The 15543-nt window shown below is 39.4% G+C and overlaps 1 protein-coding gene across 18 annotated transcripts in view; it reads left to right on the forward strand.

The window, feature by feature from the left end:
• Positions 1–15543, forward strand: part of RYR2 (ryanodine receptor 2) — a 253156-nt gene that overhangs the window by 191730 nt on the left and 45883 nt on the right. For 9 of the 18 annotated variants that reach the window (XM_081856307.1, XM_081856317.1, XM_081856310.1 and 6 more), the window contains 10 exons: positions 326–496; positions 1699–1758; positions 3471–3605; positions 4588–4622; positions 5884–5997; positions 8475–8571; positions 9722–9825; positions 10817–10868; positions 11619–11669; positions 15043–15066. In XM_081856307.1, the coding sequence (XP_081712433.1) occupies positions 326–496; positions 1699–1758; positions 3471–3605; positions 4588–4622; positions 5884–5997; positions 8475–8571; positions 9722–9825; positions 10817–10868; positions 11619–11669; positions 15043–15066 (843 nt within the window). The remainder of the gene's footprint in view (positions 1–325; positions 497–1698; positions 1759–3470; positions 3606–4587; positions 4623–5883; positions 5998–8474; positions 8572–9721; positions 9826–10816; positions 10869–11618; positions 11670–15042; positions 15067–15543) is intronic. The other 9 variants (XM_081856322.1, XM_081856324.1, XM_081856308.1 and 6 more) reach the window with 3 other exon arrangements.

Here is a 15543-nt window from a genome sequence, read left to right on the forward strand (position 1 = left end):
TTGTCATATTCCTTGTGTTGTGTTTCCTTGCCATTCAGATACTTGGCTATTTAGAGATTTTATTATAGAAATTTCCAGAAGGGGGAAGTAGGCAGGTATTTTCTTTCTCTTTATGGACTCTGTCAGTACTTGGCTTGGCAAATCCAGAAAACTGAGGGAGTCCAGCCTACTTCCCACAAGTCTTTGCTCCTGTTTAGTGTCTCACAACAGGGTGAACATCCATTCCATTCCATTGGATACGACGCCCCACTCTCAAAACTACACTTCAGGTAAGACCAATTGTTCTTTTTACAACTTGAAAATGATTTCTTCTTATATATTGCAGGCAGCTGTTTCTGATCAGGAAAGGAAAAAAATGAAGCGGAAAGGTGATCGTTATTCAACACAGACTTCCCTTATTGTGGCAGCTTTAAAAAGACTTCTGCCTGTTGGGCTAAATATTTGTGCCCCTGGTGACCAAGAACTAATTGCACTGGCAAAAAACAGATTAAGTATGGTAGGTTAACTATACAGATCTGCTTTTATATCTAGGTTGGCAGAGAGGTGATGTGTTCTCTCTTACTTGTCCTATATATTTTTCAATACCTGCCATTCTTCATAATTATTTCTATAGGGGAAATGCTTTATCCTGCAAGGTGTGTTTGGCATATGTGGTTTCTTACTTTGTCTCAAATTTCTCTGCAGTGCCCAGAACCAGATCGTGTCGTCTTTACCACCCCCCTGCCTCATTTTCTTTAAGCTTCTGTCCATTTCCAAGCGCAACCTCCTCTCATTTCTGGGCCGATTTATCTGAAAGAAAGTCCCTTTGCACTCAGTGTAGCTTCTCAGTGAGTAGGAGTTCATGACCGAGGAAGCCCCAAGTCCATCCTCTCTCCCTACTTTTCAACTTTGCTTGCTTCTTGCTTTCAGGTGTGTTGGTAGCTGCCACATTTCCCAGTAGCATGGGGCACCTGCATGCAAGAGGCAAGGTTGCAGCAAAGGGGCGCAGGAGATTCCTTTGCACTGAATGGGGCTTACTTATGGGAAGGAGCCAGCCATGCCCCATCACAGCTGCATCACTCACTCACCCACTTCATAAATTGACTGCATAAAAATGATGTGGTTTTACCATCACTAAACAGGATTTGGATACTGCAGACAAGATGCATAGAGCGGGGACCACTTTTTTAAATATATGTAGGGCTGCACTGCAAAGTTTTAATGAAGCAGGGATATGAAACAAATACCACAGTTTTCAACTAGGCCCCCTTTAATGGTTCCTCATCATCCTGGGGAAAAAGTGACAAGTGGGGTGCTGCAAGGTTTTGTTCTGGGGCCTTTGTTGTTTGACATCTTTATAAATGACTTGGATGAGTGAGAACTGGATTCCCCCCCCCCTCCAAGTATTCTTTTTAAATGTTTTGCAAAAGCACTGGAGGTCTTCTGCACACCATACTCAAAGGAAACACATGCAAAACTACAGTTGTTTCCACAGTTAACAGGGCAATTGCTACCCACACCTAAGGCAGATATTAGTAACAGAATAAACTACAATCTAATATGCCATATACTGTCTTACCACCACCATTCAGAATATAACCAGTTCTGTTTTGACTGATGGCAAATATGATTAACTTACAGATCTGTTACATAGCATTTTCAGAACTGCATGCTTGTAACAAAATGAACCTATTGATAATATGTATATTTTCTTGGCAGAAAGACACAGAAGATGAAGTTCGAGATATTATACGTAATAACCTTCACTTACAGGGCAAGGTAATTTTAAAGTATTGCATCTTGGTCACCCTTGCATCTTCTGCATGGCGTTCAGGATACCATCTATGTAGCTGAGGTGTTTTTTTTTTTTAAAGAGTCATATATCTCATGCTTTGCCCTGTTTCATAGTAACTAACACACTTTTGTGTAGCTGTTTTAACGGCCTTTTAGGTTAAAGCACATAGTTTAGGAATATCCAGTTTAGTTTTCTACTTATAGAGTGTACTCACAGATTACTTCTGCTTTGCTCCTTCCCTAATGTTAGAAGGAGCAACAAATCACTGTCCTTGACTTGGTCTTACTTGTGAACCAGGGATTGTGATGGTTGCACTCAAACAGACTTTGGCTTCACATTGTGGTTTGTTTGGAGTAGTACGCTACTGGCTTAGTGGCAATTAACCTTTGCAATGTTTCACTCATCTGCTGGAAGCACTTTTTTTGTGGCAGCAGCTCTTTGAAGTAGCTGTAATATGTAAGAGTTGCTTATCATGTGTATTGCACCCTCAACTGGAAAGTTTCTATGACACTACTGCATATTTTGGGGAGCAACTGGCCCTTGCACAGGAACTCCGCAATCTACATGATGGATGGAGAGCTTTTTTATTTTAATGCCTCCACACCATGCTACTGCCGTGCAGAACCCTTTCTGAATCACTGTAATATACAATAGACATATTTCAATATGATTTTTAGGTATGTCTTAAAAGCCATCTTGGTATTAAGCTGTATATAAATTAATGAATAATCCTAATATACATGCACAGACACCCAGCCACTACTTGTTGCTCCAAAGCTCCTCAGAGCAGTGAACAATATATAAATATGAAAGGAATATACAATAAAAGAACAATAAATCATATTGTATATCTGGAAGGCTAATTATCCTGCAGCAGTTGGAACTGTTAAGCTACTGAAAAGTTCTGTCTTTGAGATAATGGAGATGTTGGCTGCTTGGTATCTGCATGACAACAATGGGGAGTAGATTAGAGGCATGGTTGGGGGAAATAGTGTATTTTATGTTTGCAAGCTTATGTACAAGAGAGTAACCTACGGGCTACTTGATCATTCAATCCATGCCTACACCAAACCTGTTCTTTCTGTGACAATTAAGTTGTGGCCTCATTTATGCTGGCATCTGGCTCTTATCTGTTATTTGCTGTTCACTTGCCACTTCTTGCATCGTTGTGTGTGGTCCTATGAATGTTTATTCAGAACTAAGCCCTGCTCTATTCAATAAGGTAGACAGTCCTGCTTTGAAATAGTACTGACCTAATTTAAGAAGTTTTATAATGCTATTTATGATCTGCCCTTAACCAAGGGACCACTGAAACTCATTATCTATCATGTTATCATGGTAGCAGCTGGAACTTTCAAGGTAAAGGACTAGAAAGTTAAAACAGCTTTTTGGTTGTCTTCCAGTGAGGAGGCAGTGTTATCCCCTTTGAGAAGGGTGGGGAACCTGTGGTTCTCCAGATGTTGTTGAATTCAAAGTCTCATTAGCCCCGACCAACATGAACAGTGGTTAGGAATGATGGGAATTGTCATTCAACAACATCTGGAGGTAGGGATGGATGGATGGATAAGACTTGACAAGGGAGTCTTGGCAACCCACATAGGCTAGTTCTGGTTAGAAGAATGGTTTACAATGGTCCTCGCAAGTTGGTACTTATTTTTAATGCTTACATTCTTCATAAAATCCCTTCTTCCTGCAGCTTGAAGATCCCGCCATTAGGTGGCAGGTTGCTCTTTACAAAGATCTACCAAACAGGACTGATGTTACTTCAGATCCAGAGAAGACGGTGGAAAGGGTCCTGGATATAGCTAGTGTGCTTTTTCATCTGGAACAGGTTAGATATATATTTTTTAATTTTCTTAACGTGTATACTATTTGTAGCATTGTGACAGTTTGGGAATCTGGGATTCCTACCACAATAGTACAGTATGGAGAAAATATTATGGACACATGAATCTATTTTGTTCAGAATGTGTATTTTACAGAAAAACAACTAGGAAGTGCATACATAAGTATTTTCAATACAGAGATCCACAGTATTTGCTGGCATAACTCAATGATTTTCTTTAGCTTTCATTTAAAACTTCCATGCTGTCCACGAGTAGGAGATTAACAATTTAATGGCACATACCACCATAATAAAGTCAACCTGATTTAATGCTCCCAGTTAGACTGGTTTTTTTGCAGTTATTTTTTTTTTAAACATACAAACAAGTATAATTTCATATCCTCATTTTCATAAACCTTCTTCCTCAGACTTCCCCATACCTCACCCTCACTGCATCCTTGTTTTACGGTTTTTCAGCAACCCTTTAGTCCAATTAAATTATAACTTATTCTTTCTCAATTTCATCTTAATTCATCAAACAGTTTCAGCTGTAATTCTGCATCTTCCTTTAGCTTGACATTTTAGCATTTTATCGCTTCTCGGCCTTTTGGCTAAGATCAAGTGTAGTATCTGGGTTTTTTTGCAGTTATATTCTGAAACATGCCACTGACACAATAGAGCTTCCCTCCCATGCCAGTTAGCAGCTTTGGAGTTGTTCATGAGACTACACAGCGCAGGAGGAAATGTTACTGTGATCCTGATTGGGTCCCAAAATGACTGCTGTGTACACTTTAAAAAATATTCACACAGTTCCAGGTGACATGTTTGACTTTGTGTGTTGTTTGGCCCTAAATCAAAAGCCATCAAGTCTTAATGTTTTCCACTTTTCTCCAAAGCTTTCTTTTATCTATATGTGACATAAAGTACATTGTTTTGGTCTTTCTTTTTTTGCTACATCTATTACTTTCTTTTTTATTATTACTTCCAGAAATTCCCTAGTCGGGGCAGAAAATTTTTCAAAAGGGGAAGTATGGAGTGTCTTTTCATATAGCTAATTATGTTAGCTTTACCTATTAATAGTTTGATTTACCCATGAATATATTTTTGTCTTTTAACTTACATTTTAAATCACATTTTAAAATGCCCGTTCTCATAACCTGCTTGTTCCAAATTTGTTTATTCTGCACTGAGGGTTGTTTTTTAATACACAATTGTAATACACAATTACCTCCAAAGGGTGCTTTGATTTCTTTGCCTGACTAATTAAATTTCCCTATTCACAGTATGATCCTTATGTGTCCCCCCCCCCATGGTAATTAGGTAAATTTGTCTCTTTTATCAGAGATCTGTTCTTTAATTTAAAAGTGACCTCACCAGCATGTGATTTGAAGTACTAACTTTTGATTAACTATAAAGACCAATATTGTTTCCCAAGTAAATCTGTGGTGACCAATGTATGCAACATTTGTAACCTTCTTTATATTTTATGTTTTAGCTAATTCTGTTTAACTCCAATTAACATTAAATTTTTTTTTAATGGTCTTGATCTTTCTTACAAAATAAACAAGTATGCCACGGGTAGTTTAAATGTTTTCTGAACTATTATTTATTTTTCAAATCAGAAGTGGGGAAGTTAAAAAGAAAAGCTTTCCCCCTGCTAGTCCCTTCATCTACCACCACTACTAGAAGTAGTAAGCTATATTCCAGATAACTTTAAGCATATCCAAAATCTTCCATGTTTCCTGTGGAACATCTGCTTTGTTTTCCTTTGGACAGCAGACTTGCATGCTGTATCACAAATGACTTCTGAAATCTAATTTTTAAAAGCAGTTTTCTGTGGGGCAACAGGGGAGCAGTTGTTCAGGAAACATTTTTTCAAAGACTTGCTGGAGGCATAATTTTCTAGATTGTGGCCGTAATATTCTGGCAAAGGTTTGAATGGGGATGACCAGAACCTTTTAAAAAGGTTTTAATTTTGCCATTTATATAACACTTGGTTATTGCACATACTATGAAAATTATATGCATAGTATTGCATATAATATTTCTTACATTTTAAAAACCAGTAGAGCAAGATGTCCTAACTGGGGATCATTTTTTTTGGGGGGGGGCACTGTGTTCTAGGCTTAGGGCATTTTAGATGAACCAATAAGAAGCTAACACCATACTTCAGCATACTATTTTTGGCCTGCAACTGTTACGAGGTTTTAATTAAAAAACAACAATGAAGCAACAGTCTAGAAGAGGTGTCTGATTTCTGTTTTCTGTTTCCTTGTGCGCTACAGGTTGAGCATCCTCAGAGATCAAAAAAAGCAGTATGGCATAAACTTCTATCCAAACAGAGAAAAAGAGCGGTGGTAGCTTGCTTCAGAATGGCACCACTATATAATCTTCCACGGTGCGTGTGATCATGAAGATTTGTGTATATTATATTGCTGTTCACCTAGGTATATTGCTAACTAGGAGGGGAGGAGTGAATGAGGGAATACAATTGAACAAGGAACTAAGATGGTTAACTTTAAAAATGCCTAGCAGGTTGGCTATACACTTCCTTTAAAAATTATTGTGGGTGATCAGAGCAATCATAGCGGCTCCCAGGCAGGCTCTGCAAGCCTTATTGGTTTCTCTGCTTGTACTTTGCTAGAAGAAACATAATAATAATAATAATAATAATAATAATAATAATAATTTTTAGTTGAACCCTGCCCTCCCCGGCCAGAGCCGGGCTCAGAGCAGCTAACATCATATAAATAACAGTATACATAAAAACAGGCACCAATTAATTAAAATACATCTTAAAATTAATTCAGACAAATTAAAATCTGGACAAATGGCAGTTATCAGGTTAAGATTGAGAGCGGTTCATACTTGCTAGGACCAACTGTTTTCACTGATCATATAAGGCAGTGTTTCCCAACCGGTGTTCCACGGCACACTAGTGTGCCGCGAGACGTTGCCTGGTGTGCCGCGGGAAAAATTAAAAAATTCGAAAGATATCCGGAGAGGCGGCCTTCGGGCGAGTTTTAATTTTAATTTTCCTTCTCCCACTTAATGCCCCACGCTCGCCCGAGCAGCTTGCAGTCCTCGGTAACCACGGCGACCCGAGGGAGGGGAGGGAACAGGGAAGTCGAGGGCGGCGGCGAGCCGCGATGACGTCAGTGGGCCGCGCCGCCTCGCCCTGGCACAGTGTGAGAGCCCCGGCTAGTGGCGCGAGCTTCGGAATAAGTGGGATCCGCGTGCGCGAGACCGAGACCGCGGGTAAGGAGCTCAGCCCTGGGCAGGAGGAAGCGGGGCCGCACGTGCGGGCCACATCCCCACAGAGAGCGAGCCTCCCCCGGCCCACCACTCCGGGCAGGTCCACTCGCATGAGGGGGCGGCGATGGCGACGGCCGGCAGCTTGCCTGCAATGCCATCCCTCGAGCAGGCGAGGAGCCCGGAGGCTACCAGATGCGAGTCCTCTTTCCCACCCTGCTCGGGAGTCCAGAGCACTTGGTCGCATTCAGGATCTAGAGTGGGGAAGCGGGGCTTGTGTCTGGGCTGGACACATTGGGCTGCCTGTGCCGCTCGACCTGCGGGGAGAAATCAGGGTGGGAGTCACGACCGTGAGGCAGGGCTGCCAAGTGTGGCAGAAGAGGACACGGCCGTCGCACCTGTCCTTAGGTAGGAGCTTCTTCCGTGTCGACCTGCTGCCCTAAAGTCTTGGCTTTTTTCTTGGCTTTTTGGCGGTTGGCACAGAAGGAAGGCAAGGGGGAGGGGAAAAATTGAAACTTACACTTTCGTGCGTCCCTCCCGGCGTGACGCTGCGCGCTGAAGTCATGGGGCTGTAATGGTGGTGTGCCTCGAGATTTTTTTCATGAAACAAGTGTGCCTTTGCCCAAAAAAGGTTGGGAAACACTGATATAAGGACCTGTGAACAGGCTGGGAGGCCTCCTTCATGCTTGTTCTTATACAAAGGAAAATAGGTCAGACTGCACTCTGGCCAAAGGCCTGGCAGAACAGGCCCTGGCTCTGGTCGAGGCCAGTCTAATTTCCCTGGGACCCGGGATCTTCAGAGTGTTGCTGTTTGCAGACTGTAAGGTCCTCCGTGGGACATACCAGAGGAGGCAGTCCCGTAGGTACGAGGGTCCTAGGTCGTATAGGGCTTTAAAGGTTAAAAACCAGCACCTTAAACCTGATCCTGTACTCCACCAGAAGCCAGTGCAGCTGGTATAGCACTGGGTGAATGTGATCCTGTGGTGAGGACCATGTAAAGAGTCTCGCCGTGGCATTCTGCACCTGCTGGAGTTTCTGGGTCAGTTTCAAGGGCAGCCTCACGTAGAGTACAGGCTTCTTACTTTATTTACTGATTTAGACAATGTATATAATGTTTAATCACAATGCTCTCTAAGCAGTGTGCAATGTAATGCAATGATAATGAAAACTATAACATCAGAATTCAGTTTCAAAATTGAATCACATTCCACAAAACATGAAACACACACACATCTATCTATCTATCTATCTATCTATCTATCTATCTATCTATCTATCATCTATCTATCTATCTATCATCTATCTATCTATCTATCTATCTATCTATCTATCTATCTATCTTCTATCTAATCTTCTTATAGTCAATACTTTATAGAAGGGAGAAAAGGTGACATGTCGTTTCAGATCATGCTTATAGAATGTTAATAGTCAGTGAATCCTCATATAATATCCAGTTAATTCATAATAAGCTTTATGGAATGAACAACAAAGACCTCTTTTTTAAAAAATGTTCACCAGTTGTAGCTATTTATTTTGCTTATTCGGTATGTTCAAAATTTTAGACTAATAAGGAATGGCCATATAAACATACACACACACACCACTTTCCCTCTTCTTTTTCAGGCATAGAGCTGTCAATCTCTTTCTTCAAGGATATGACAAGTCGTGGGTGGAAACAGAAGACCACTACTTTGAAGACACACTGATAGAAGATTTAGCAGTATGTTTGCAGTTCATGGTATTTAAAACCTTTTGTTGATGTTGAGGGCAATTGCTGGGCACAGCATGGCAGTTCCAAGAGGTGGCAGCGTCAGGGAATATGCCGCCAATTGCTGGAAGCAAAAGGAGGGGAGAGTGTTCTTGTGCTCTGGTCTTACTTGCTGGTTTCCTGCAGACATCTGCTTGGCCACTGTGAAACAGGGTGCTAGATTTGTTGGGCCATTGGCCTGATCAACCATATTCTTAGGATAGGGAGCAAAATATACCTTTCCCAGTCCCTAAATCTAGGGCACATTGAAACTCCTGGATCAAGTGGAAACAGTCAGGAAAGCAGGCAAGAGGGAGCCCTGCAAAGGAACTTTGAACAGCTGGACTAAAATACCTGCTTCAGCAAGTAAGATCCAGAGAGCAGGAAACTGGAGGCAGTGAAGGAAATGTGGGGGAAGATAATATACTCAGATCCCCAGTTCCATGCTTGGAGCTGTGATGAGCAAGCAGCAATGTGATTTTCAGATAAAAATTATTTCAACCAGACATGAGACTGTGGTTATTTCTTTTATGGGCATCAGTTGGCATTAGAAATTCTTTAGCCAATGTGATTAAGTTTAGACTCTCAAGAGACCATAGCAAAGCCATTTAAAAATCCTATTGGTGACTCTTGTGCAGAGGGACTCACAGGTTCTTGTAGCTAGCAGACGGTGTAACATGCTATTTTAAAACATAGTTTCAGTGCTTTTTTCTGGGGGGATGCAGGGGTACGCAACGCTTACCCCTAAAAATTTTGTGGATCTAAGTTTGGCCTCATTGAGGGGCAGTATTTCAATATGAGTAGGAAAATGAGAGTATCCCTAAACATTTTTTAAAGAAAAAAAGACACTGCATAGTTCGATGTGTTTTTTTTAGTCAAGAGCTTTGACATAATATTTGGGAAAGGGGAAAGTCTTTGGACAACTGAGTTCTGATCCACACATTAGTCTGAGGCATGTGGATTAGTTCAGCTCATATTGAAAAGAACAAATTCCTCAAGCATCCCTCATTTAAGTCCAATTATGTGGAAGTAAATTTGATGCCATATGAATAAGACTTCTACATAAACACATTTACAAGTTATCAATGATTTAAAATCTTGATGTTTTCATATTTTTTAATAGAAACCTGGAGAAGAACCACCAGAAGAAGATGAATGTATTAAGAGAGTTGATCCTTTGCACCAGCTTATTTTACTGTTCAGTCGAACAGCATTAACTGAAAAATGGTGAGAGTGATGGGAGAGGGAGGATATTTATGATTTTTCATTAATTGCTTTCTCTCCAGATCTGCATGTTTAGTTCACTTGGAAATAGTAATGGGCTAAATGTAAATAAATTAGGGCTAGTTCATAGAATTGTATTGTACTAAATCAATATTTGAGTAGACCCAATGAAATCACTGAACTAGCCATGATCCATTGATTTCAGCGGGTGTGCTCTGAGTATGTCTTGGTTGGATATAACACAGTGTTTTAATTGTTCTTCAGTTATTTCCCTCCTAGGATTTTGAATGGGATTGTGAAGTATAAATACCAATTAATTTTGAATTCATCTATCTCTCTCTCTTAAAAAAAATACTCATCACTAAGAGAGAAAAGGCTATAGCTATTTCAACTAAAATGTTTTAGCTAAAGTTGAGCAAAGTTGAATTTTGAAAGATGTTGATGTCGTCTCTTCTGTTACTGAAGTACAAGCACAAAACAATTACTAACTGAATATTTTGGTATTACGATTGTCCTTAGGACCTTGTTTGTTTATATTTCATTTGCTGAAAACCATATTCTAGGAGAACAGGCAAAATAATGTGAGGGAATTTTTTATTTGTTTGCCACTTTTCAGTAACAGCAACAAACACCTCTCACCCCACCAAAATTCACTAAACAACAGTGAATCTGTTAAGAGTCTGTTAAGCAGTCTCAGCTTCTGCAGCTAGAGTCAGTCAGGGCCCTGTCTTGCCAGGCCAGACGAAAACAGGCTTGCAAGGCAGGAAGCAGGTCTTCCAGGACTCACGGCCAAGGTGGCTTGCCACCATAGAACTGGCTATAGACACAGCAAAACATCAGAAGCCTTGTCAAAGTTGGACAATGATCTGTTCGGCCTGCACCACTAGGAGTAACTGCTACCTGATGTCACGTTGAGCACCCTTCATGGGTATGTAACAATTGTCTCTTTTATGATAAACAGTAACCACTTATTCTTTATTTTATTACACTACAGTAAACTGGAAGAGGATTATCTTTATATGGCATATGCTGATATAATGGCAAAGGTATTTTCTTCATTTTTTTTCACCCAATCTCTAGTAGCGGTGTCAAGTTTTGTAAATGTTTGACTCTAAATACAAACCTAGTTGACTCGCAATGCTTACCTTAAAAAGCATTCCCCATATGATTCCCCATATCCTTTTCTAACTCAGGTTTTAATCTGACTCATCCCACCCACCATTTACTGGTCACAGTAGCAGGTTGGGAGGGATAAGTGTCTCTCACTCCAATGTTTGCAATATGCTAGGAGCTTTGAGAAATGTAATTTTCCCAGGGCATCTGAAAGCCGCAGGCAGGTAAAGGGCTAAAAGGAAATGGTATTTGGAGGGTCTTGGGGTAGGGATCAGACTTCGTTATGCAGCTGGTATAATTTCTTTGAGTAAAATATATCTGTTGGCTGAGTTCAGTTAAAAACTGAGCCCAAGGTAGTTTGCTTATCACTATAAACACACACAAGCACTGTAAAAGACCCAGTTGTTGAGTACTGCACAATGGGGATTCCCTTTCTTTTTCTTCCTGCTGCTCCAAGGGGTTGGGGACTCTCCAGAGCATATTACATGAAACATAGAAGACTTCAGGGAAGAAAATAGGAAGGGCAAACCATTTAGTGCAGGGAAGTCCACTTGTGTGACTTTGGGCTTTGCACAGTATGTACTTAGCACATTTTTAAAGTGGGAGATTTTTCTCAGTAAAACAAGAGAATTTGACTTTAAAAGTTCGTTTGTAAGTATGGTGTTCTTTTCACGTGGTTTCAGAGCTGCCATGAAGAAGATGATGATAATGAAGAGGAAGTCAAGAGTTTTGAAGTAAGATTGTTATTACTCTTTACATCTTATGTTTTATATTGTACATTATTTCATAACATCTAACTAGCATTTTTTGGTTCATGGTTTTCTATATTTAATGACCTTTAGACATAGCATAACTATCCTTCCATTTTATCTGTTTGAATACCACACCACTAAAAGCAAAATCTAATGATCAGATTTTACACTGCTTTCAAAATACACTAGCGAGGGCTTTGTTGGGAATGTTGTTCCACATTTAAAATGTAGCCATTTGGAAAGTATTCTTTGCAAAAGTTGTAAATAGACAAAACACAGTGCCCTTGCTCTCCAAATGCATACAAGCAATCTTAAAACATGATCCTAGAGATTGTAGCTTGATATTAGGTAGAAGATGTACCATCACGTCCGTTAGATGCAGTATGTAAAATGTTTTCTAGGCCAAGATCAGCACATAGAATAGTGCTCAAAAGGCAAGAGAAGATCAGTGAAGATGTAGCTGCACAGTTGCAGTCTGTTTCCAGTATCTTCCTTCCTGTAAGTGCCCATTATGAGGTGTGTTGCTGTAATCTGCATAATCCAAAAGCTCCAAGTACCAGCAAAGGTAGTTGCTTGTAGATTTTATTACTAAAGTTAGGCCCCTTCAAGTTCTATGAAGTTTTCAGTTGGAAGGACAGGATTTGGCTTTCCTTACAAAACCCTCCTGTTGCTTCAACTTTCTTCTGCCCCCCCCCAAAATAAAGTGAATTTCCCTTCCATCTTTTGTGGAGGGTGAATGTTTCCTCTACTCCTGTGGATAGAAAGATGCTGGAAAAGGTAGCCAGGAGAGGTGGTCCCTGCAAGACATTTTGTACCCAATGTCAAAACACATGAAGGATGATTGAAATGTGAACGGTGCATCTCATATTAGTCCCATTCTTCTCTCTTTAAACAAATATGCACAGGGACCCTACTGCTATACATGTGTGTTTTAAGCAGGAATGGAGGTAATGTACAAAGGGATATGCCACTCACATATTTTGTACTTTGGTGTTCATGCCCAAGTACAAAGTTTCACAGGAATTGTTCCTTGGTCTTCTCATAAGAAGTAACATCCTCATAATTTCACTGCAATGTTTCTAAGAAAGTGGCTGATCTAGGAGAACTTCAAGGAATTGCCTGTTCTTCTAAAGTCTCTGAGCTCACCATTATTTTGGTCTAGTTTCAGCAGCAGTCACCTCTCCTACATCAGTACCCCATTATGGCAAGATAATTAATAGAGATTCAGAGCCCTAGGCTGAAGAGGTGTCACTCACTATCATACTAATGACGCTGGATTCTACATTTCTGCAATATATTTTCCAGAGAATCCTATTTACATGCTGAATAGGAGCAACTGGCAGGACACAACCAAACCCTGTGGGATTTTACTCACCACAATCCTCTAGGATTTCCTTGCCACTTAGCAATTTTTTTGTTCCTGTTTAATTTGTCTTTGCCTCTACATGATTCTATGTCTCTATTCATTACCAGTGTATAATTTCATAGATTGTCAGCCAACAATCAAAATCAATGTGTTTCTCAAGACTCAACTGGTGTTATATCCTATCTTGCACACAGAAGGGTAGGGATAAATTATTTCAGGGGGCAACAATCTTCTTGAAATGCTTTATCATTGAAACACTGCATTTTTTTAAAAAAGAACTTGGGTAGTTTTCTCATGCAAACTTGGGAGATGAGTCAGCGTGATAAGTCAAAAACTACAATTAACTGAGTTATTTAAAATCTAAGGGATATTGTTATCTCACATGTTAGAGATACAGAGGATATTATTTACATCCAAATCCTGGAGGTAGATATGTTACAAGTGTTAGTATGTAGGTTTTTTAAGAAAAAATATTTCCTACCTGCATTCATAAAGCATTTTTGTTTTGATATGTAAAAGTATTTAGTGATGTATATAGTTTACAGCACATGTGATAATGGCCATTAATTGAAATTAAATATAGTAAAAAGTGTTATTTATTTAATTGAAAATAAAGAGATCAGATTGTACAGTTCCCACCTCCGAAATGCTCATATTCAGGGGCTTCCCATATATTATAATAATAATAATAATAATAATAATAATAATAATAATAATAATAATAATAATAATTATTATTATTATTTATCATTTGTACCCTGCCCATCTGGCTGGGTTTCCCTAGCCACTCTGGGCGGCTTCCATAGAAACCAAAAATACACTAAAATATCACAGATTATCGCTTTGACATCTGATGGGAGGGCGTTCCACAGGGCGGGCGCCACTACCGAGAAGGCCCTCTGCCTGGTTCCCTGTAGCTTTGCTTCTCGCAATGAGGGAACCGCCAGAAGGCCCTCGGCGCTGGACCTCAGTGTCCAGGCAGAACGATGGGTGTGGAGACGCTCCTTCAGGTATACTGGGCCGAGGCCGTTTAGCGCTTTAAAGGTCTACACCAGCACTTTGAATTGTGCTCGGAAACGTACTATATATATATTCAAAGGAATGTTCTTAGGCACTCAGTAAGGAATCTGTTTGTTCATGGGTCATTCTCCTTCATAGAAGACAACATGCAAGCAGCACTTGGAATGTTGCCCAATGGATATGGTGGACATATACCTAAAAATAAATAAATGCTGACCACAATCAGAAAGTGATTACATGTGATGATTCATGCACTGTTAGATTTTTTAGGTAAATGTAGGAGAAAAGCTTTTTGTGTTCCTCTTTCTCCAGCAGTAAAACAGAAATAGTTCACAGAGGCTGTGAAAAACACATTAAATATTGTTTTGATGTAGAACTGTTGTTTTTTGTCGTCTCCCTCTCCCTATCTTCTCCCATCATCCTTGTTCACTATTACTAATCATTGTTGTCCATGAACTACATTTGTTTGTTTTTGTTAACTAGTTTATTTCAGTCTTTTATATGTCTGTGATAAATCTTAGTAAAAATTTCACATATTTTAAAGTACTTTTTGCATAATATCTTTCTAGAGTATTCTAGCAAGATGCATCCAGCAGAATTATGGTTGAATGAAAGAAACTGCCAGTGACCAAGAAAAGGGAAAAAAATAGATTAATCAGCTTTTGTATCTGTCACTGTGCACATTTGGAAGTCATTAATGCTATTGTTAGGAAAATTTTAATATCTCATTCTAATTTTGAAAAGAAAAGTTGTTGTGTAGAGGAAAAGGACTAACTGAATAACTGCATAAAGTAGATTCAGACTTTTCTTCCTTGTTTTAGTTTTTCTGTTTTAAGTTGCCTGCAGAGACGTGGAAGCAAGGGATAGTTCTTTTATGAAATATATATTTGGTTGATCAGTTATCATTGGAGTACTTTGGACACTTTTTTCTTATTGCTATTTCACTTCTTATCCTCGCCTTTCCCTAAGGTCACAGGATCCCAACGCAGCAAGGTAAAATAATGTGTGTGTATTTATGTGGGTCTAATTTTGTGGTATTTAGTTTTGTTAGACCCAACATCTTGGACAAGCTCTCTAAGGATGCTTTCATATATTACTGAATCTTTTCAGTTCCAAGAGTGACATATGCTCTTTTTTTTTTTTTTTTAACAAATTCAATGCTTTCTACAATTTCTATTGTAAGAATTAGAATAATGAACTATATTAGGTATACCATACAAAAAACCCCATGGTAAATGAAGCAACTTTTCATTTATTTTCTGTCATCTTCAAAATATAGTTTGTGGACTAAGTACCCTTGACCACAGTGCAATTTATGATTGTAAAAGCTGAACAGAGACTGATCAATAAGACAATATTTCCATTTCTAATTGATAGCCGTCTACTTGGTTGTTTATTGGGATTAATATATTACTTGGCATCATGTGTGTCAGAGAATGTACTGATAATTTGCTATATAATGACCTTATG

This window comes from Podarcis erhardii (genome assembly GCF_964252035.2).
Source record: "Podarcis erhardii genome assembly, chromosome: 3".
Classification (NCBI taxonomy): Eukaryota; Metazoa; Chordata; class Lepidosauria; order Squamata; family Lacertidae; genus Podarcis; species Podarcis erhardii.